This window comes from Neopelma chrysocephalum, unplaced genomic scaffold (assembly GCF_003984885.1).
Source record: "Neopelma chrysocephalum unplaced genomic scaffold, ASM398488v2 Primary Assembly neopelma1_96936, whole genome shotgun sequence".
Classification (NCBI taxonomy): Eukaryota; Metazoa; Chordata; class Aves; order Passeriformes; family Pipridae; genus Neopelma; species Neopelma chrysocephalum.
The window spans coordinates 1,718,196-1,742,514 of NW_020925579.1; the positions used below are offsets into that span (position 1 = coordinate 1,718,196).

The 24,319-nt window shown below is 37.8% G+C and overlaps 1 protein-coding gene across 2 annotated transcripts; it reads right to left on the bottom strand.

Annotated features, from left to right (window-relative positions):
- Window positions 1-448: 448 nt before the first annotated feature.
- Window positions 449-24,011, bottom strand: UBQLN1 (ubiquilin 1). 2 transcript variants are annotated; one of them, XM_027670781.1, is made up of 11 exons: window positions 23,856-24,011; window positions 15,122-15,273; window positions 11,388-11,503; window positions 9,769-10,031; window positions 8,835-8,993; window positions 7,973-8,216; window positions 7,338-7,480; window positions 6,371-6,454; window positions 3,867-3,982; window positions 3,387-3,555; window positions 449-1,658 (listed from the first exon to the last, which is right to left on the bottom strand). In XM_027670781.1, exons 1-11 carry the CDS (start codon window positions 24,009-24,011, stop codon window positions 1,506-1,508), a joined length of 1,755 nt encoding a protein of 584 aa, XP_027526582.1. In that variant the 3' UTR covers window positions 449-1,505. The 2 variants fall into 2 exon arrangements, with proteins under 2 accessions (XP_027526582.1, XP_027526581.1); XM_027670780.1 differs by having other exon boundaries at window positions 449-1,661.
- Window positions 24,012-24,319: the final 308 nt, after the last annotated feature.

Below are 24,319 nucleotides of genomic sequence, written 5' to 3' on the forward strand. Positions count from 1 at the left end.
TGCTAACTTCTCCCATTATACTGCATTATAATTCTGTTTCATCAGACTGATTAACAACTTTAACTCAAAGTGGGTAACTTAAAACCACTTGCAAGCACTGCTTTCAAGCAAATCGAATTTATACTTGTCAAAAGAAGAGTGCTCAAACCAAGTGTTTAAAAGCAATACAATTCAGTATGTTCACAAATACACTGACACGAAAGACCAATAAAAAGCAGATGTTATTCATTTAAACTTTTATTCTTCTATCCCCACTTTTTCTATGCTAGAAGTCTTCAACATCATGCAACTCTTACTCTCTTGCCTCCATCTCACACTCCAACAGTTGTTTACTAATCTTAGCCCAGAGCTGATGAATATTTCCAGAGCTTGCACTCAAATGCTCTGAAGCTGGACAGTCATCTTGAAGTCTAGAGAATGGATCAACTACAAACACACAGAGACAAGATGCTTAAAGATTTTTTTAATTCATTTATTACCTGTGCACAAGAGAAGTAACTACCAATAGAAACTCAAAAGCTATACAGTATTTTTATTTGGTGGTTAAAAGTAATTAGAGTATCGTATGACCAGGAATGAAAATAATGTCTCCAATTACAAATCAGAATATGTTAGAATCTCAGTGGAACAAGACAAAAAGCCTTAGAAGCAATTCCAGAGCACAAGGCTCTGCCCCCTTTAATTTGCACAATGACAAAAGTAATTTACAGTTAATCTTTGTGAATACTGAGATAATGTTATAATGCAAGTTTCTGCACAGTTAACTGTAAAGAGACAACCAGAACAGTAATTCTAGTATATTTTAACTGAACTTGCTTAAGCATTTTTTCTGAAATGGTTACCAAAGATCTTGGAAGATTCTACACCAAATCCAAGTCCTATGACTTTTTTTCCTGTGTTCTTTTTTTGGTGTTTGCGGGGGTGGTTGGTTTTTATTTTTTTCCCATTACTTACAATCTCATTCTATTGTAATGTGTAAATCTCTAGAAATGAGCTGTCTGCATTGTATATATTGTGTTTATACAAATTGAAGCAAAAGATGGTACATTACTCAAGTGGTATAAATCTTCCAGCATTTTGCTAGTCAAGAAAAACAACATGCCAAAATCACAATAAGCAGTATTGGTACTCACAGCTTCAATTAATTTGTTTCATTTTTTATTTGTAATCTACATAAATTACTACTAAAGGATACTGTTTAGGTAGTAAATACATTGGCCATTTGTAGGTCAGACAAAACTTGTTCATCCAACTGTGAAAGCTGATATTGTTTCCAAAAAAATCACAAATAATGCAGAACAAAATAACTGATGCATTCAAGAAAGTGAAGATGCATTGATTCCCACTGTTTGAAGAAAACTACTGCACTCCACCTTCAAATGCATCAGGCTGGTTTTAGTTATAACAAGACAATCCCAAGAGTCAGAATGAAATAAAGCAATTTGAAAGATTTAAGAGCTGTTATCAAAAATAAATTACATTTTTTAAAGTTAAAAGAAACACTGCTATGAAGGCTGAGAGCCAAGCAGCCTTTCAATAGCTGCATTGATGTCTCCTCCTGTTGCTATTAGTGCTTGTAAATTTGCTTCACGGTTCAGAAAGCCCATTGCACTCAGCTGTTCCAGTTGTTGCTGAAATCGAACTTCTGGGTTTTGTAACTGCTAAGAAAAAAATTTGAACTATAAAAGCGTAATATGCATATAGCAAAATACAGAAATTAAATGTAGTTTGGTTCTCCACCGCTTTGTCTTTCCTAATTTTTGACTATACCTTTTTCAAGTTCCAAAAATATATACTGACAAATTCAATTAGCAATTGAATAATTTTTTTAACAAGTCAGCACCTTCAAATCTAAAGAGTAACTACACTTATATAACATTCCCAAATGACTGCAGGAAAAACTGATTGTTTGATAAAAGAGGATTAAAATTAAATTGAGTAAATTTACATCCCATGATCCATTTCTTAAAGATATGTATATATGTATTTTTTAAAAGATGAAACAGAGTTCAGCCTAGTAATGTGGAACAGCAAAGAGTATGATGTTGCTGTCACCAATATTGACCATCACAGGCCTTATTTTTCCTTGCCATAGAAATTGTCTCTTTTGTAACACTCCAAGTATTTGTTGACTAAAATCACCAAAATCTTAATTGTTAGAAAGCTTGAGGCTAAGGCAAACTGGCAGCTGTGCTTTATAGAAAAATTCTGCTTACACAAACTTATGGAAAAAATATGCATTATTTAAACGGTAGGACCTTCAGAGGCATTCTTTTAATCAGAACAATTATAAGAAAATAACATGCTGGGAAGTTACTTTTTAAAAGCAATGACTCAATTTAGATTGGTACACAAAACTTGTGCGGCTACTGCTAATTTTTCTGTTGTTCTAATTCAGCATTTTCACACATCAAGAAATTACCACCTGTATTTAAAATCTGCATATGGTTACAAACCAGTACAATGAAGATGTAAGCTGAAATTTAAGAACTGCCCCCCAACCTGCTTCTCTCAAACAAAACTAAACAAAATGTTGACTCAGTAAGGTAAGATTCGACAGCATAAGTGAAAACATACAAGAATATGGTTTGCTACAGTAACACCCATGAACGCTTTCAAGTGGTTAGATAACAAGAGAAAAAAATCTGTCAGATCAGCAAACTGAACTAAGTCACTCCATGAAATGAAGAGGGAAAAGCAGGACTGCCCTTTCCACCAGGAGTCTGCCATTACACAGGGTAGGTACCACAGCGCAAGGGTGCTGTTTCACGCAACACTCCTAGAAGTTAACAGCATGTCTCCTTTAAGGCCAGTCTTGCTCAAAACCCTACTCCTACTGGAAGTTGCTACCTCTGCTTGACTTCTGGAGCTCTCTGGAAACCTTTAATCCCACTCAGTATGTTAACAAAATGCACTGCAATCTGGAACCGCAGGATATTAGTGTACAAATTCAGGCTGCAAATAGGCAGAGAGTGGCTATTCCAAAGAGGGGGACAGAGATTTAGTTACAGCTAAAGAGTAACAGCAATACAGGCAAAGAGCACAGAGGTAACAATGTTCAATATGCTTAAGCTTTACTCTTGCCTGAACCCACACTACACAATGAATCTTATCACCTCGATCTGCCTCAATCTGTACAAACATTTCTGAAACTCTAGGGCATGAAGATGAGTATATAAAAATCAACCCACACTTTTACTCAAATTTAGTGGTTTTTCAGTATTTACTTGCACAGCTGCAACAGCACTTTTAAGCCTCCTCTGCTGCCCTTTGACCAGAAGCATCCAGGGAACCCTCCCTTCAATTACCAGCCTCCTTTCCAGTGGTTTACAAAAAAAAAAGTAAAGTAAAAAGTCAAAACATTAGAATATAGTGACGTACTTTACCTGAGCATTTGCACCAGCAAGTGCCTGCAACATTTGGTGGACAAACTGCTGGTGACCAGGTTCAGCAGTTCCTGAAGCTGGACTTGTATTTTCAGTTGAAGTAGAACTAGGTACAGTGGACTCTGTAGGAGCTCCACTGCTTCCCAATCCACCTAAACCAGGATTAAATCTGTATAAATTACAGAAAAAGAAATACACCACTTGAATAATAAATACTAGCTTGTCTCTTCTCATTTATTTAATTACTAGGTACAAATTCTGTCAAAGAGGGGATGACAATTTAAATAAAGTACTAAGAGAAAGATCAGTTATCACTGCTTAGAAGTACACAGCAGGCAAAAATGTGAGAGATTCTAAAACAAGTGTAGTTAAACTAAAAAGAGGCAGGAAGAGGAGTGTTTAATAAAAACTTCATAAATCTCTAAATGTAAAAAGAATGAACAATACAAGGGAAAAGTTCCTGTCTAAATCAATTCTTACCCTGGTATAAGCCCCGGTGCTTCTGTTGCTAATGTCTGCAAGCCCTGCTGAATCTGTAGCAGAGCCTGCATTGCTCTAGGGTTTGACATAGCTGATAATGTGTCAGGATTCTGCATCTAAGAAAAGGAGAGAAACTCTTAATCATATGCAGATGTTCCAAGTTAATTTTTATCATCTTATAGAATCTGACACAATTTCAGAACTTGTTTTTCGATTTTGTAGTTGATTATTTACAAGAAATCCTTTAGTTATCTTTTCTTCTGTGAGAAAACTTTCATAGAAAGTAATCAATGAACTCTCTAGATGTGGACAAAGCCTTTCAAATGACAAGTACACAAGGAGTAGTATTTTTCATTACAGAGCTCAATCTTTCAAAGCCATAGGTCTGTATTAGTACACCATTATTCTAGAATTAGTATCCTATTTTCAGTTATCATACTACTGGTAAGCAACAATGCTCAATGTGATGAAACTTGCCCAACAGATATCTAAGAAAAAATAATACATTTCTTTTTCCTAGCTAATTTCAGATCACAGCAGTTTGGTCATGACTATTTGTACACATCTTCTCATATGCAGTGCCTTCACAACCTGAAATGTAAAAAAATACATTGCAAAACATACAAGCAAGCAAACGTATAACATTCAGGGATTCTCACTCTACTGTGACTTCAATTAAAATTTTGCTTTCACATCCACTAATGATTTAAAAGGTAAATCCTTTTCATTTCTGAACTGAAGCACTCAAAAACCTGACTATTTTAGATACAAACTCAAAACTAGTGGCTTAAGCTCACTTCTGCTAAGAGACGCAACAGATGAGTGAAAAATAAGTTTCAGTTACAAATGACACAGTTTTGGTAGCCAGACCTACTTCAAATAACATACAGGCTTATTAATCTTAGCCCCCTTCCCATGGCAAGTAGACCAAATTACTTTTGCTGGAAAAACCCTTTTGATTCACATAGAAATCACAGATTAAGCTGCCTCTGGTGCAGAGCAGAATTGGAGAAGAGGACATGAAGAACTCTGCTCTGGAGTATGGATGCCTAAGGAGACTTCAGCACACAAATTACTACTCTCCATTCATCTCTTAGATTTTTATCTTCCTGATAGTCAAAGAATAACTAAATATATAGATGGCAAAGGTTACTTAAATTTTAAAAAGGAAATGATTTTGGGTTCTCCAATGAAAACTGCTGCAACTAGTTTACTGTCTGATATTTGAAGCTGTCTTACAGAAATGGTGGCCCAACTATTCTCAGAGCACTTAGGTGACCTGGATCTTATCTGTTAATGTTATTAACTGCAGCAGCAATTCTTTCCTAATTCTGCTGGGCAATTGCCCTTCATCGCAAAAGACGCCTTCCATTATGCAGACTCTATGGTTTCTGTGTCCCAACCCCATGATATAAACACCAGTAGATAAGCAAGGAAGTACAAGTTGCAATATTATCAACATTCTGAAAATACCCAGGTATTTCTTGACTTTACCTCACCTGCTAATGTTGTTGCTCACCTGACCTTACACAGTGAATACAACAAAGAACTAGCTGATAAACTCCACAGTGATACTGACAGGACATACCCACATAAAACAGAAATGATTCTTACTGTACATTCATTAATTACCATTTATTCACATATTTCAAAACATACATGTGGTACTAGCTCAGATACTACTGAATCATCACAAAGCAGTGGCATTATAAACACCACAACCATTTACGTGGTTGAAACAATATAAACAGTATCTTCTAAACATTGAACTTGCTACTATAATTCAAGTATGTGCTGATTATTTTACTTAAAAAACTTCCTGTGTGCAGTCAGATCTTGGCAGTGTACATTTACACTGATCTGCGAGGACTGCCTAATGATGGCATTCATGCAGTGGATTTTGATTCCTAAAAAATCATGCTTGCTCCTATTTATGGAACACAGTACTGTTACACACTGTGTCAACTAGTATCAAGCAGATATCTGGGCTGCAAGCACAATGTTAAGGAGAAGACAATCTTTACGGGCAAAAAATGTCAGAAACCACTTCTTTTGAATTAGCTAATGACTTTGGTCTTTCAAGGCATGCTGTAAGATCTCTTTTCCAAATATATAAGTCAGGTTTGAAGAAGTAAGAAAAGCATAGTGAAACTTTAATTAGTAATGGGAAAAGTACTAATCCTTTTAATTTGTGAAATAAATCTTGTCACAAACAGGCGTTCCGTGGCTCATGTGTAGTAAGAACAATTATTCCACCTAAGCAAAAAAGCAAGAGCAAATCTAAGTAGTTGTTCTATCTAAAAGCAGACAACAGTCAGTTTTTTGAAAGGGATGGAGACATTAAGCAAGAATACTATTAAGGGACAATCTGACTTGGTTTCTAAAGTTAATAAGAATATATTGCAAAATCTAGCTATTAGCCAAAACCAAGACAGGCACCAGTTTACTTAAAATATTGCTTACTGACTTGCAGACATTTAATAACAGCTAGTATCTCATCTTACTTGCTGAAGGAAAGTTGGAAGTTGTTGTCTCATCTGCTCCTGAAGTTGAGGATTTCCAACAAATAAAGGATTATTCAACATCATCTATAGGACAAAAATATTTAACTTCAATGATCAAGCAGTAAAATCCACAGGAGGTTTTACAACAACTACTGACACAGTAATAGTCAACGAAAATAACTTCAGATTCATGAATAATAATCATCTACTTCTCCTTTGGCCAAAACTTTTTGGAGGTGTTTTGCTTTATTTTGGTGTTGCTTGGTTGTGGTTTTTCATCTTTTAAGTGAATGAATTTCCAGATACAAATGAGGTAGGCTTGCCAATTGTTAAAAGAAAATCCTTTTCTGCTCAGCCTCAACTACAGATCTAAGTAATAGCTCCCTGTAAACATTCCTTAAGTCAAGGATATTTCCAAGTGAGTATCTAATATAGAAAATGTTTTTTCAATCTCAGTTCAGGATTTGACTTTCGATATTACTGCTTTAAGTAAAATTTGAAAGCACTTCTACAATACCATTCATAAAACAGCATCTCCATTTTTAGAGGGAGCACAGGTCACAGAAGTGAAGTTAAAAACAGAGTAATATCTAGATATGGCACCAAGTCCCCTCCCTTCACTTCTCCCAAGTTAGTGGGGGTATTTATTTGCCAATAGATCCACCTTAATTTACCAAAGCATTTGTTTTGTCCGTTTCTTACGTTGGGTCACAAGTTCAGGGCTATACAAAACATACATAGCCTTACAAGTTATTTTAGAAGCATGCCAGGCATGATGTCCAATTACAGATCGAAGAAACTCACTGTGACAAACTGTTAAATGTAAGTACGTAATAATTTCAGTGAGTTAGAGATAACCATTAAAAACAGGGTCATTCACTACACATAGCTATAGAGCTATTTGGGTTTTGTGTTTTGGTTTTTTTTTACTTCAATACACACAATAAATACACCAAATGCAATTTACCTGTACTGCAAGATCAGGATTCTGGCTTAATGATTGCATCATGCTTCTCATGTAGGGTGCAGACAACATATTCTGCATAAGTTGTGGGTTTTCTGTTATCTGCTGCAATAAGCTCTGCATTCCTGGTGTGTTGAACATACCAGCTTAAAAAAAGTAAAAGGCCACTTTAGTAAACATCCTGACTACCACCAGACTATCTAAAACCAGGATACAACCACCTGGTTTTTATGTGTTTTAGACCCTGAAATATATCTCTTACTGTTCTTCTGCTAACACAGACACATCTGCTAACACAGAAGCTAAGGCAGATGCTGTATCCAAGCAGTCCCATTATATATCCACATTATTAGCTGTTTTCACATTTGCCTTGAAATAGAAAAAAAACACAGTTCATCTAGAGATTCCCTACTTTTGCTATGTTAAGACAAATTTAAACAGTGTTTAAGTAACACTATTATAGCCCTAAATTATTTTTCATATTTTTTTTCTACAGAGAACTTTGATACTAGTAAAATGTTCTACAAAAGTAAATAGCAATAAAAACTTTAAATCAAAAACTCTCTTTCTAATGAAAGAATCATTTCATCAAGCTTCAAAGTACATGCAAATATATACAACTGCAGTAGCAAACACACCTCCTAGTCCAGGCCCCAAATTCGGTCCAGTTGAGCTCTGTCCTGTAGTGCCAGAAGTGCTGTTTTCAGCATTACTACTGCCACTGCTCTCACCACTAGTGCTGGTATTTGTTGTGGAAGTCTGTGAGCTGGATTGAGAAGCCCAGGGATTTGGCAGAGGATCTCTGTTTTCTGTACGAGATGGCTGACTGTCCCCTCCTGTTGATGCATTGCTTACTAAAGAAGCAAATGGGTTACCTCCAAACTACAGAGAAAGGAAAGCAAACGTATCATCAACAAGTTACCTTTCCAAATGAATCACGAAGATAAATGTTTACAGGTCTTAATCAGTTATACTCATGATTCTACAGTAACTAAAGGTAAATATTGTGAAAAGACACTAAGATTGAGACATCCTAGGACCTCCAAAAAATTAAATCATATTTCTTTTTGTAAGTAGTGTTGCTACTACGCTGTATTTTTATCACAGTAAGATGGTATCTTGTATACTGGTTTCCAACTTCAAAGCCTTTTTTTCTTCTCATCTTCAGTTCGAAGTTACTAAACACACCCTTAAAAAGATTTTACTGCACCTCCAAATTTTAAGGCAAAGAATTATAGGAATTAAAAATTAAGTAATACAGAAACATATTAACTTTAAAATAGCTTCTCAATCACACAAAGTGATACCTATCCTTCTTCAGGCTTAGAAGAATACAGGATTTTTAAAGTTCTTCCCTCTCAAGAATAAAAGGCTACATAACAACTTCTGAGTTTCAAGAAATGTTTTGGCAAATACACATTTGGAAATTTACATTACTTACATGCTTTTATTTAAAAAAAGAAATATTCACTTTTGGTGTAATTTGTAATCTTTTCTCACCTGTTCCTGTGCTGCATTCAGTATTGGCTCCTGAATATCTGTGTACATGCGTCGCAAGGCATTGTATCCCCCTGGTATACTTTCAAGGTTGCTCAAGGCCCGATCCTGGTTTCGCATCATTTCCTGCATCATTGCAGGGTTTCTAGCAAGTTCTAGTGTCTAGAGAAGTGGAACGTTTAATCTGTATTAATAAGAAATCCATTCTAAAGTGAAAACATCAGCATTCGGCAATATCTCAGTTATCCCAGTCTAACCCAGTTCGAAATTATGATCAAAGTTGAATCAAGCCTAAGTGTGAGCCAACACAATTTGGTGTTTAGCCAGCATTCTACCACAACAGACTGGGTCAGGAAGACTGGCTGAACATAAGAAAACTCCTGAATGAACTCTTTTCTTCCTTCATCTTTTCCACACAATATATTCTTATTATTTCTAGCACCATTACAGCAGGCAACCTATAGTATGAACTTTAAAATAAATACACACAATTTAAAAAGCATCTATTTATCTATTTGGGTTTTGATACATTCTGCAACACAACATATCTTATGTATCATCTAATTTTAAAAGCATTTAGAAGTGAGACAAAATGAAAATATTTAGTATTTTGGAGAATTATTTTTGTTAAATTCATTGGCTAGACAACAGGTTTTAAGTGCAGACAGGCACATCCAATTCTAGCCTCAGAAGACATAACTATACAGTCTTCAACGTCTTTCAAAACTATGCTGCGCATTTTCTGAATTATCAGCCTATTTTGAACAATAGCAAGTAGAAAAATAAACATTAGTTGTCTATGGCAACCTTTTATGGGTTTTGAATAAGCTTAAATACTTCAAGAATGTTCACACACTCCACTAAACATGTTCAATTCCTGCTCTGTTGTTTATAGTTACAGTATAATCAAAGGTCATAAACAGATCTTTCTACATACCTGTCTCATTATATCTGGATTATTCAGCATGTGACTGATTTCTGGATTTCTCTGTATCAGTTGCTGCATTTGAGGATTAGCCATAATTAACTGCCTCATCAGGTCAGGATTTGAAAGCATGCTCTGAACAAATGGATTTTCCATTATCTGAACCATCATTTCTGGGTTGGACATAAGTTGCCGTTGCATCTGACTTTGCAACTCCGAAAAGTTTGAAGTATTTAAGCCCAGGCTACTCAGACCTGCCAAACCTCCAAGGCCACCTTTAAGAGGATGAAAAAAATATAATTGAACTTCCAGTTTCTAGTATACTTCCAAACACATCCAGGTCCTTTCTAAATACAAAATACTTGAACATATCCCACACTTCAAAAAAAATGAAAATGAATGGCAAGTCCCATCTTTGCAAGGCTGTTAAGGAGTCACCCACTAGGAGTTTGCTTCTTTAAATAACAAAAATCCAAGAAACTGTATCTTAAATATAACTTGCTACAATTCTAATAGCTCTTCTTCTCATTTTCCACAGCCAGGATACAAGAGATGTTTGAGTTTGGGGCTTTAGGTCCAGGTCTCACCCCCTCCAGCAACACTTACCAACTGCATTTGTAAAAATCATTTATCTGTCTCCTCTTGGTTAGACTAAAACCAAGAGAGAACTCCAAATATGAGTCATACTCCGTATTCTAATTAAAAGCAGAGTTTCTCTTGGCAGTAATACACCAAGAGCTAATTATGTTTTGAACTGCTCTCCTTGGCTGAGTCAAATAAAAAATTTCAGGTACTAGTCAGACTGAGGAACCATTTAAACCCAAACAATCAATTCCTTACTATGGTTGGCTTTTCCAATCTACCTCTACACCACTCTGCAAATGCAAAAAAGGTGAAAAAGAATGAAACAAAAACTCGACTGCAACTATGAAAATATGTTATTATTTTAAGTCAATAGACTGCAGCCTCTTTATTCATAAAAGCGAAGACTCATAATACTATCAGACTTGAAACCTGAGAAATACTTAATTGTAAGATTAGCAGCAATTTTATTGTTTCTATTGCAGATCTTTGCTTCGTGTAAAAGGTCCAACTTCTATGATTCATCAGTTCTCGGATAACAGGAATTCAGATGCACGTTTAAGGAGCACAAGAACACTGGAAGGAGTTTCATTATCCATAGTGCTAAAATATAACATCAGTAGCACCTTACTACTGAAGGTGAAAGGTACAAGTCTGAAGTTGGTCGTGAAACAGTGGCACAGTTTGCCCAGAGAGGTGGCGGGTGCCCCATCCCTGGAAACATTCAAGGTCAGATTGAATGGGGCTCTGAACAACCTGATCTAGTTAAATATGTCACTGCAAGGGGGTTAGACTACATGACCTTTAAATGTCCCTTCCAACCCAAACTATTCTGTGATTCTGTATAAAATTAAGGAAACAACTTTCCTCTGGTAACTTATACATCAGAAACCTTCTACAACCAATTAGAAACATAATTGTAATCAATTTTTTGGCTGGTGTGTTTGGAGGGTTTTTTGAAGTTCTGTCTATATTAGAAAAAAGCTTTGGGGACAATTACCTGATTCCGAGAGAAGACACCTACAATGCTACCTAACCAAAATTCTTACCCAAGCCAAAAGGGTTACTATTTGTTGAAGCTGGTGTTGAAGTACTAGTGCTTGATGTTGATGTGGTAGCAGCACTCCCAGTGGTGTTTGCTTGTTGAGCTGGGTGGTCTTGTGATCTACAAAAGCAATTTTAAAACCTGTGAGTTTAAAAAGTTATTTTAAATAATGCCATTTAACATAGGAATAGTATTATACTTGAGAATCTTAAATTACATTTTGATTCTTTCTCAAAAACCAGTTATCCGCGGATGGCTTTCTGAAACAAATCTTTCTCAGACACATGTAATTTTTCAGAACACTAGTTTCAAATATTAAAAATACAGATGGCTACCACTGCAGCCATTACGACTTTCTCATCCTATCCTGGGATGCCTGCCAATGAATTATTTCCTCTGTCCTTACCTTGCTTTAAGGATCCATGCCTTACGCCACTATACTCAAATACTACCGATTACATGCCTGCGCCTTGAAGAAATAAAGCCCAATAAATTTAATGTGGCATTTGTTTCACACCACATCTTTAACTGGAAGCTTTACGGAATGTGAAATTCAGTTAATTTTGCATTTCACTAGATATCAGACTCAATAACCTTTAAGACTTCAAGAACAGGCTGAAAATGTAATTACGCAAAGCTAAGGCCAGCAGAATGTAGAGCAGGCACTAAAGGCTGCCCATATTAAATACTCACCACACCTTTCTACTGCAGGCATAAACACAGGTGTTGTCATGTAACAAAAGAGATCAAGGAACTGAGCTTGAATAAAGCCAGTTTGACCTCTCTGTTCAAAGAGAAAAGAGGCTAGTTTGAAATCCAAATCAGCTCTCCAGTCTGGTTCAACAATCAATCTCATAAATGCCTGTATTTGCAGTACTACAGCATAAAATAACTTGTAAAACTCGCACAGATTTGAAAATTTGACAGTACTCTAGATTTCATACTTCAGTTAATCTTGGAGTATCTTTCTGCTATAATAAAATTCTGTGCTTGCTCCACTCAAGAGAAGATCAGAAAAAGAAACCCCAACCATACCAAAAAACCCCATGCTTGAGAGATGGCTCAGATGCAGAGGCTTTCCTGAGGTTTTCTAAGAGTTCTCTAACTCCATTAACAGCAACTGCAAACACAAGATAAGTACCATTGGCCAAGGAGCTGTAACTTGAATGAAGAAGATTATAGATTATTATATTGACTGTGAATCTCCTGCTAGAGATATTTGGTTTTCTTCAGTCTAGAAAACACATAAATCTCTTCTCCATAAGCAAAAGAAAAATAATAAGAATAAAATCCTATTTGTATTTTCAACTGAGAAACTGTTTTGAGAAGCAACTATACCTCTTCACGTAACAAACGCGAAAGGTTCTCAAAAGCACAACAGAAAAGTAGATGAGACTGAAACTTGCAGTTCATGTTTCTTCCATGGAAACTGGGGTACACACTCTGAAGATAATGGTTGGAGTGAGTGTCAAACCTGTCAGCTTCAAGTCTTTGAGTGAGACTCCTGTAAAGTGCACATCATCTTTTATATCCACTTTGCCATTATGATTCCTCCTGTTGCTCGTGAACAAATTATGTGTTGACCTGGAACTCTATTCAGAAATCCAGTGCATCTTCACTGCCCATTGCTAATCACTCATTGCTACTCTAACACCACATAAGCCAGGTTACAAGACTACACTGAAAGTTTGTATCATTCTAGAAAATGTAGCACAGTTAAAAATCATCTCTTTTTCAACAAGTATTGGTTGGAACATATGAAGATTCCTATTTGAAAGTTACACACCTAACATTGTTTAGAAGGGAAAAGATCATGTTCAGATTCAGTTTTGGAAAAGAACCCTTGTCTATTTAGACATATGGCAGCAACAGTAACTGCAACAGTCAACAGAAAAGTAAATGGCATAATGTAAAGTGGTTGGGAACAAATCAATCTTGATACTCATGGCCAAGAATCAGCACTTGCCAGGCCACACCAGCATGGTCTAAATCTTGTCTTTCAGGACAAGCATAAAATTCAGGTATTTCAGCAAGAAGAATATTAAGATGTTTCAGGATAACGTTATACTTTCGCAGAGGTGATTTTCATTGTGCTGACATTTCTCTCTAGCAGGTTTTAGGAGCATATTTTTACTTTACTCAAGCAAAGCTAGTGGGTGAAAATACTAACGCCTCATTTGAAGACAGCATAGGCACATGCAGACTTTGTTTGTACTTCCTTGTCCAAGACATGATTAAAACATTCTGCAGATAATAGTAATACACTCTTCTAAAATTATGCAAAAAAGTGAGAGAGAGTGAAGAGATGGATTGCCATGCTGATAGGACAGATCCAGAGTCACCACAAATTCCCCAAAAGCCATAAATGTGGCATTGTTCATGAGTGCTCCTTCGCCCAGAGGCCAAGTCCAAGAAGGTACCAGAGACTGGCACTGGTACTTCAGTATGTATAGCTATTGTAGCTCCAACCTCTGAACCCACTGAAGACTGCACAATCAAAAACATCCTGCTGACACTACTCATGGAGCCTCTCTGCCACGCTCAAAAAAAGCAACAAAAAACCAGCAACAGTAGAATAGTAGTTCAGATAAACAAGGTACAGAATGGCAGTATTAACTAAAATTGTATACAGGTTTGGCATGGAGGCTTGTATCAGCCTAAATTTCAGGCAGAGGCGGCACAGGACAGGGAAGGGAGACCCCTGACAGTACAAACAAGTGTTTTGACTCCAGAACAGAGAAGATAATCCCTCCAGGATGTGAACATGGAATTGAAGATAACAATTTCAGAAGGTACCTCCGTTTAACGCTAATGCTACTAATTTCAGCAAGCATTTATATTTCATGCTAATGTTACTAGCAAGGGTTTGTGACTTGGTATGGCCTGGAAAAGGAAAGCTTTTCTGTTCTCTCCTATGTTCCATTCTCTTTCCTTCAACATCTGACATTTTCCTGTAAGAGGAGATCCTCATCACAAATAGGAAAGACCTAAGTAGAACAGGAGCAAGAACACTTTCAGTATAGATAATGAACATGCTATTGACTAAGCAAGCTACATTTGAGGGATCTATTCCTCTACTTGTTGAAATGATTTTTGGGCACTTCACAGGAAGTGCAGATAACACAGCTCAACTGATACAACTTTCTCACCATCACTCTAAACATACCTCAGAAAGCCCAAATCGAAAGTCTGTTCAGCCAGAGAAATTCATTGCACTAAAGCAGTTGTTAAAAATTTTCTTTCCTCATTTTACCAAAACAGTCAGTCTTTACTCACTGTGTTAGTAAAACGAGGAAAGATAATTCACTGCAGAGGAAAGAAAAGGAAGAGGAGAGTGGAGGGGAAGGGAGGTGGAAGGGCAGACAAGAGAGGAGAAAAAAGCTTTTCTGAAAGTTTTCATGCATGAAAAGAAAACTTACACAACATGAATCTACAGAGAGTAAGAGTTAAATATCTAAGAACTATGGAGCCAAAACACTGCAAGCACTAAGCCCAAGAAGTTAAAAAAAAAAAAAAAAAGGCAGGAGATGTGTATTTAGAATTTGAATCCAATTAAAATACAAGATAAACCAAAGAAAAGAGCACTGTACTTTCAGACAGTTACTCTGCATCAGCTGTAACTAAGCAGCTGATTAAAGTGACTTAGTCAAATCTAGGTTTGTCCTACAGAAAGCTATTAAGAATTCACAGTATTTTTACTTCTTAGAGGTAAAAATGACCACTCATCATTAAGGTTACCTGTTTTGTGTTTTGATAACGAGGTGAACAGTGAGTCCATCATGAATTCCATGCTGAGTCAAAGTATCTTGATCTTTTAAAATTTTTCCAGCAAATATCAACACAAGCTGATCAGTGTGGGACTTGAAACGCTTAGAGATTTCTTCCTTGAACTAAACAAAAAAATTAGTATTATACATTTATGCAATTGAATACTGATCTGTAATTTTTTTTTAAATTTAAGAACAAGCTATTTTTACATTTGCTATATTACCTCACCTGCACTACACAAACTAGAAATACTTTATTAAGTTTTCTAAACCTTTTTTTTCCAGAGAAAGATAGGAAATATTTCTTTTTCATACAAAAAAAGGACATGAGAAGAACTTCACATCTAGATCACTAGTCATATAACTAGTGACAACAAAAATCTGATTTTTCTTAAAGACTACTGCATGTTCAATCAGGCATACATCCATGAAAACAAATACATACTATTATATACATTACTTAAACACACACATATATATGCACATGGTCAAGTATGTATATAATTACATACTAGCAAGTACATACACACTAATATATATACATGCACACCACTGAAGCCATCCACTGCTGAAAGACTAAGGATACAATGTCACAAGTAGGATAAATCTGTCTAGACTTTTGCTGGAAATGAGTATCCTTGTTTCTTGGACATCTTTTTGCTGCCTTCTTTCCATGTGTCAAAATCAGCATTCCTTCCCACAGAGGCAAAAGTTACACCTTAGGTGGCTCTGCTTCCTCATTCAACACATGACATAGCTACATAAAATACAGCATAAATTGCAGGCCAGGGCATGGTGAATAGCTACATTTTTCAGTTCACTAAGAAATTATACTCCCATTGAAACAACTGAACACAGAAGCCCACTCTATGCCTTCCTGCCTTCCTACTCAATAATAACAAAGTTCTGCTTTGAATGAGTTCTAATTGAAATTTATTCTTCTCTGGAAAAATACTCTCATCAAAAACAAAAAATTCACAAAACTTAAAAGGAATATAGCCAAGAAAAATGTTAAGGACTAATTTGATTATAAGAATGCCAGATAAATGTATGCAACAAGACTAGTCTGCACGCTAAGTAATTTTAAAACAATTCCAGGTAGTTAGAAAGTCTTTCAGAAGCTCACCCTGTTTAAAATTTTAAAATTAAGTTGACCATAATACTTCAAAAAACATCCCCAACATCCTACAGAATTCTCATTCCATATAGGAAAATATAATATTAATCTTGCAACTAGTTATTAATAATTGCATTTTATAATAGGCAGGACTAAAATAGTAAAATACCACTGTATTATGCTTTGAAGGTGAGTCACTAATTGAAATATTTTATAGCACAGGAAGAGAAAAATAAACAGAGTTAAAAAAAAAAAAGAGAGTCCAAGAGACAATACACATTAAAACTCTCTGTGTTTGTGCAGGAGGTTGCCTTTGGTTAGTTAAAAGTCTACATTGAGTTAGTTCCGGTTCTTGAAGAAATCACTTTTGAGTCAGCCTTTATATTGGCAATATTTAGATTTATAAGTATTCCAGAAAGTCACTTAGTCCATTCCTTTCCCAAGTGGCTTACTTATCTGAATTATTTCTATCATGTTTATCTAGTCTGTTCTCTGAGGTCCCCAGCAACATTTTTCCAAGAAACTTATTTCAGTGTTTCACTATCCTATTTCTTTACTGTCCTTTCCACAATGGACAACACAAACAAATTGTTGTTTCCCTTTAAATAAGGGATTCCAGTAAGGCTAATCTTTCCTTGAGGCTCTTTTCTAGTCTAATCATTCCCATCACCCTTTAGACTTTTCAAAACCAATTACCCTGTTAAGAAAAAGTGAGAAATCCATGTGGGAAAATATTCATGCTAACTTATTTAATAGCTATAAAGTCTAGATGCCAGATGGCTGTGGAGCCAATCAAGGATTGTTGGTAATAAGAGACAAGAATTGTAGGTAACAACCAAGGATTTTGGTAATAATATGCTGTTGGAAAGAACAGGATGTGACTGAAGAAGGGGGCCATGCAGAGGTAGAGGGACACTTTTCCAGGGCAAACGTCCTTGTTGTAGCTCCTGTATATAAGCACAACACAGTACAGTTCAAGCACAGGAATCACAGAATATCTCAAGTTGGAAGGGAACCCTAAGGATCATCAAGTCCAACTCCCTGCTCTTTGCAGGACTACCTAAAACTAAACCATATGACTGAGAGCATTGTCCATAAGCTCCTTGAACTCTCAAAGGCTTGGTGCCACGCACTTGGTGCCAGCACTTTCCAAGGGACCTGTTCCAGGGACCGACAACCCTCCCAGCAAGGAATCTTTTCCTGAAGTCCAATCTGAACCTGCCACAGCTTCATTCCACTTCCTTGTGTCCTACTGTTGCACACAAGAGAGAGGAGATCAGCTGCTCCCCCTCCGGCGCCCCACCCCAAGGAAGCTGTAGGCTGCCGTGCAAAACCAACACTACGGTAAGACAGGAGTGCAACCGCCAACATACCAGGACCCACGAAACAACCTTTAGGACAACATATATGCATTATTCAAGTGCACACTAGATTTCTTTCCAGTCACAATAATAAAACTGCAGAGATTAATAAGCCAGTTTCGACTGAGACATATTTACACAAAAAGCCTGCTCAAGATGCAATGGAAATGTTAGGTCTCTTCTTAGCTTCACTTTCATTCGGCACGACTTTGGAACCTCTGAAATGACAGGACATAAGCAGTCCATAAAGGGAAAAGTGCAGCAGTGCACAGTAGTGGAAAGGGCTCAGGACTCATGTTCTAGCCAGTTCTATTCCTTCCAGGGATCCTTCACCAAGCCACTCCATTTCTCCAAGCTCTGACTTAGGAAAAATGGTCTGCTATACTTCTCTTCCCCATAAAAGCATCTGGCAATCTACTCCCTTCCTGTTTCTTGTGTACCTGCTCACTGGCAAAGCAAGCAAACTGTCAACTCCTTGATTTAGATTAAGCACTATCCTGGTTCTGGCCAGGAAATGGTTAATTTTTGTAGTAGCCAGGAGGCTTTTTGCATTGCCAGAACCCGCTGGTTATTCTATAGCATTTCAAGTCATTGCCTGCAGCAGAGGAAAGGGACTCTCTTCTGGGGAGAAGGGGTTGCTTCTGGTGGAGAAAATACGGTGGAAGAAGCCATCTGGTATTGTCTATTACTGGGGTATTTTTTTCCCATGTGAATCATTCCTTTTCTTGTACCCTCTGTCATTGGTATTGTTGCTGTTACTATTCATTTGGTTATCTCTTTGCTGTTTCCAGTAAATTGTTTGTATCTCAACCTATGATCTTCACCTTTTGTGCCTCCAATTCTCTTCAGCTTGACACACTGGGGAGAGAGAGGGGAAAACAGAGAAGCAAGAGAGAGCAGCATGTGGTTCAGAGAGTCTCATTGGGGGCACTGAACTGGGGAGAACCCTTCCTAAACTATGGCAGCACTACTTAGCAAGAGCCAAAACGTTGATGTGTTATCAACATTATCCTTGCACTTAATTCAAAACACACAGCACCATACCAGCTACTAAGAAAATTAACTATCTCACTCAAAATCAGGACACCATGTCACCATATATTCCAAATTCTTAATATTTTGCCCTAACTTTACTTCCAGACAGGGACCTTTTTACAGAGCCAAGGTTTATTGTCACTAAGTTGAAACATTGCCTGGCTCTAAAAATTTTAACATGACACCTCTACCACAGCTAATTATTTATTAAGGTTTTCTGTGCTGTTGGCAATTTTGAACTGTGTAAAGGACAATCTTTAAAAACTCTGCGATACTGCTGACTGAAGGTGATGGATTTTAGCAAAACAAACTCACAGGAGGAATGCAGGCCCTATCTGACATGGATAAAGTTTAAAAAAAAAATAATCAGAAGTAACACATGAATATTATGGTGTTACTTTTATGCAGATAAGTATCTACGCACAAGACATTTCATAGTATTACTTAAATAGGTTTTCTTATTTTACTGTATCTGCCAGTTATTTATCAGAAAACGTTTGCTGAGTGCTATGGTCGGATAACTGATACCTTTGAGTTACATCTAACTAAGCCAACTGTCAGGAAAGTCATTATACATTTATTTCTGAAGGTCTTTCTTCAATCAAATGGCCACCTACCATCACTCTAAAACAATTTTAATCAAGTTCCCAAAATCAGAAGAAAAAACTAAACAGCTTAAGAAATATGAACCAGAGTATATTGCAAGGCAGACTCCATAAAGACTCCCATGGATGTGTTCCAATGCACTGAGACACCAGGTGATGGAAAACCTAATGCTAAACAATTCAGGCACTCTAGTGCCTTGACTGTCAAGAGAAAGCTAAATCACAATCCTGGAAAAGAAGAATAAGTCGGATTCCAATATATACTTTCAACCTCCTTTGTTTGTACCATTCAGTAACCCCTGGCTTACAGAAAAACAGCAAACCAGAACTGGATTAGGTTAAGAAAATTGAAATTAAACTGAAAAGTAAAACATTACTAAAAAGTAAAACATTACATAAAATATTAAAAGCATATGCAAGCCAGGAAAGATGCTCCACTACCAAATTACCCAATGTCCTATTTTAACATTTACACCTCTGTGATCTTTATAAAGCAGAACTCTACCAATTTGGGATTGTAAGAACCAGGCACAAACATGAAACCCTGGATTTCTGAATTTAAAGTATCAACCATGAGCTGGACTCAAAGTATACAACTTTATGAGATCTCTATTTGACAAATAGCAGAGTCTCTACACAATGTGTATACATTTACACATATAATTCTGTAGGTCAGGGTTTTTATCTGTAATTTACTCTAGTACAGAAAGCACGTTTGTGTTTACCTAGTTTTAAAAATATATTACGAGCTGTTAAATATGCTATTACTGAAAACTATACTTCACACTGAAGAGAAATTCCATTAAATGTTTAAGTTAAATTAAAAAATGGAAAAAAAAACCCCAAACCCTCAAAAGAATCAAATGTGTTTTCTGTGGAAGTAAACTCAATTTCACTAAGTTTTCCAGATGGGCATTGCTATGAAATTTTCATATAATTACAGGACTGACAACAATTCTCTGCAAGAACTACAAGCTTCTGAAATTATTACTGCAGATTTACTATATCCACTCTTTGTTGGCCTAGAAGTTAATAATACACAGCTAGTCATGTTACCCTGTTTCATAGTTGTGATGTTCACAGACTGCACCACTTGTAGTGTGCTACACACTGGTGGACAGTAACTCTGAACCAGTTACAATAAACTGCAAATGTCAACATGAGGCATTAAAAGAGCACCATGAAGCCTCAGAAAGCTTTAACTCTTCAAAACTATCTCTCTGTGTAAATAGTCTAAACGATGAAGGTAAAACTGTTTTCCATGTAACTGATTCCAACACCTCACCACTCAAACAATTCAAGTTGTTCACTAAGACAGGAAGGCATAAGTTGTTCCTAACATGAGTGCACCTTTTATTTGCCAAAACACGTTAAATCAACTCTGCTAGGCAAGAATTGCAAGGTTATATTGCCATGAACTCAGAAAATAAATGGAAGAAAAAAAATTAGGACAAGAGACAGTCTTACTGAGCTGATATTCTAGTATCAATTCTGTCAGGGTCAGCTAAGTCAACCCGTTTATAGGTATTCATCTTCAGCCAGCACGTACTCATGAAGTCTTTACACTGAGCAAGATCAGTACCATATCCAGTCAAGAAAGCAAATATTTGGTCCTTGTCCTAATACTGAGCCAAACTATGTTCAGCACAATCAAATAGGTTTCAAAGAAAAAAAGGCAGACACTTGAAATCAACTGACCTCCCAGAGTGGCTTTGTACTGGAAGGTTACTTTCCATTCCAACTTGCATACTCACTGTTCCAGCTGCACAACACAGGATCAGCAATAACAAATCCTGAAGTCTTCTAATATAGGAAAAAATCTTGACAGAAATGTTGCAGGCCTGATTTACACTAATGGAACAACATAAAATATGATTTGTGCAGCCCTAAATTTGGCCCTGATGAACCAAAACATTTTCCTAGAAAATCCAGGTTATTGTTCTGGCAATATTCTGAAATGACTGCAGAGAAATAAACAAGTCAACTCACTAAGTCATAATATCAGCTACAGAAATACACAACTGAATGGGGTTTATTCTACTAGGTTGTTTTTTGTTTTTTTTTAACAACCTGCAAGTTACTGGCCCACCTATCTCAACCCCACAAACAACTTGCAGATTCCAGATGCATTTGGACAGATGTTCAATTTGTCTGGTATTTGAGATTAACCTATTTTCAAGGCTGGCTCAAGAAACATCACATCTACTGTTGATGCCTATTACTATCAAAAGCTCATTTTTACACTTTAAGAGAAACAGCCAACATTAGTCACACTACGGAGACAGTGCATTTTTTAGTGTTGTCACACTGCCTGAGACTTCACACAAATGGTCAACCCATTGGTGCAATCTTACTTCACAGGAATGAACATATAACTGCAGATCTAATCTTTTAACAGCAGCTCCAAGAGAGACAACACTCAGAGCTAAGATATCTGTGGACAACAAAGACATTTGATGTAGTGTGCTCTATTAACTCCCTAAACTTGCATGGCTGCTTTCAGTAAAAATTCATGCTCTTGCTGGGTTGTACAATTATTTCAGTTTAAGACAACTGCTTACTTGAAAACCTGGTAGCTCCACCAGTATTCACATCTAAAACAAACTTGTTAAAGTCAAATATATTCTGAAATTCACATCTTAAGTAAATCTGTTTATAATTCCTGAAGGATACAAACTAATTGTTAACTGCTTTTCAGGACAAATGCAATCCTCAGGTTAGATTCAACTTATGAATTTCTCTTTTGAAATACCCAAACAAAAAAAAAGCCCCCAAACTGCAAAGACTTATACAAAAACTGCATTGATGCTGCTCACAAATCTATGGAGAACACAGAAGTGAAAAGAACCCCTTTCAGACTGAGATTGCTGGGAAAGCAGTGAACAACATTAAAAAGCAAACACAATCATTTTACCTTTGGGAGAAATGCCTAGATTAAGCTTGCAGAGAGAGCAGCTGATAGCACACAATACTGTAGCTGCCAAAAGACCAGTTAAGACAAGAGAGCAGTCTCAACCCACTGGCAGCTGGAGAGAAGCCCTCAATGAAACTTGGGTCTGGGACACATATAGACTAAATACTGATGTGAAAAAAAAAAACAAAACCAAACCCAACCAAACAAAAAAGACCCCTGAATCTAAAAAAGACAAAAGGGTAAAAAAATGGAAAGAAATATCAGCATTTTCTCTCTTCACAGCAACTAGGTGGAGCAAGAGTCTAACAGGTTAGCCAAGGTGGTAACACTACATTTGATACTTGGGAACTTTCATCTTTTGTATCCTGCTCTGATAACCAGGCAGTGTCTTTCAGCTTATGCATAAGGAATGATTTCAAGTTCTGTATTTAGACACTAATGGCACTCTCACATAGGTAACCTTTTTTTGATGAGGTGTGCAGTACCAGCCACACTAAAAAAAATGTGGAGTAACACAGACTTGCCACATTTAGAGACATTTCAGTGAGAAAAATGGGAAATCCTAAGGAAATTGCAGGAGGCTCTGAATCTAGCAACGTTTACATCCTTCACAAGCAGGAGACTCTTGCTTTTTATGTTTTGATTACACCTTTTCTATGATTTGTAGCTTTCTAATTGAAATAAATGAAGTTCTAGTCAATATTTGCATGGCAAACCTTCAAAAAAACCAGAAGACTTGCAGGAAACAGTAATGACGAATCAGTAGGTGCTACTACTTCCGTTGAGACAGAGGCACTGTGGGGCACTGACTTTCACAAAAATTGTAATAACTCAGTTATATGACAATAGTGCCATGCTAAGTATCATATCCATAACTAGTACATTTAAGTACAGCAGACCGCAAATTTTACAAACAGAGTACAAGGATACGACTTCCTTAAAACGAAGGCCTATTTGCTGTTTTTAAAGGCAGTGTTAGACCAAAAGAACCACTGGAATTGCAGAGGTGCTGGTGACTATATATATATTTTCTACAGTCATGCTAGTCAGCCAGTGAGAGAACTACTGCCAAACTGAGTCAGCTCGCCAGGACAACTCACACTTACAGAATGAGAAGAGAAAAGAGAAGGCTTCATGGTGACCTAATTGCAGCCTTGCAGTACCAGAAGGGAATTTACAGGAAAGATGGGGCAAGACTATTTACCAGAGCGTGTAGTGGCAGGACAAGGGGGAATAGCTTCAAACTGAAGTAGTGTAAGTTTAGATTAGGTATCAGGAAGAAATTCTCTGCTGTGAGGGTGGAGAGGCATTGAAAGCTGTGGGCACCCCACCCCTGGAAGTGTTCAAGGCCAGGTTGGATGGTGGTCTGAGCAACCTGGTCTAGTGGAAGGTATGCCTGCTCACGGCAGGGGGGTTGGAACTGCATGATCTTCAAGGTCCCCTTCCAACCCAGGCCAGTCTATAAAATCACAGACTCTCTGTAGTGCAACCGGGAAGAGAGAAGCCGGGGAGGGGGGACGAGGAGTTTCTCCAGTGCCCCCGCGAACCTCAGATGGCAGCGCTCCTCTCCTGGGCCAGGATCGGCCGTGGGGCTCGTCCGGTGCGGCCCGAGCGCGCAGGAGATGCTTCGTCACCGGGACGGGCCCTCGACTCGCGCCGCCGCCGCCCCTCACCTGCCGTATGCTGCTGGTCTCGGACACGGCGAACTCCTCCTTTTCCTTGGGAGTCTTCACCGTGACTTTGATGATCCGCGGCTCGGTGGCACCGGCGGCGTCCCGGGTGGGGGAGTCTGGGGGGCCCCCCGCGGGATCTTCGGCTCTCTCCGACATGCCGCGGGTAGGGCAGGGCAGGGCAGGGCAGGGCACGGCAGGGCCTGGCCGAGGTTCCCAGCGGTTTCCGGCGACTCCCGGCGGCTCCAGCGGAGCGCTCCCGCCGCAGCCCCCACACCGGAAACGGCCCGTCCGTCGCGCGCCGTGATGACGCAGTCCAACGGGGAAGTTACTAGAACGGGGAGGTGCCGCGCGCCCCCGGCACCGCGCGTGCGCGCGCCCCAGGGTGGGGCGGGGCCTGAGCCGTGTGACGAGACAGGCGTGGCCCGGGCGCTTTTCCAGCCTTTCCATGTCTCATCCTGGCCGTT

Excerpts from the sequence above, each read along its gene's own strand:
- UBQLN1 (XM_027670780.1), bottom strand. The coding sequence starts at position 24,011 with ATGTCGGAGAGAGCCGAAGATCCCGCGGGGGGCCCCCCAGACTCCCCC. Across the intron at positions 3,983-6,370 it reads TTCCAACTTTCCTTCAGCAA|ATGCAGAATCCTGACACATT; the intron begins GTAAGATGAGAT and ends TCCTTTTCTTAG. Across the intron at positions 3,556-3,866 it reads GCACCGGGGCTTATACCAGG|ATTTAATCCTGGTTTAGGTG; the intron begins GTAAGAATTGAT and ends TAATTTATACAG.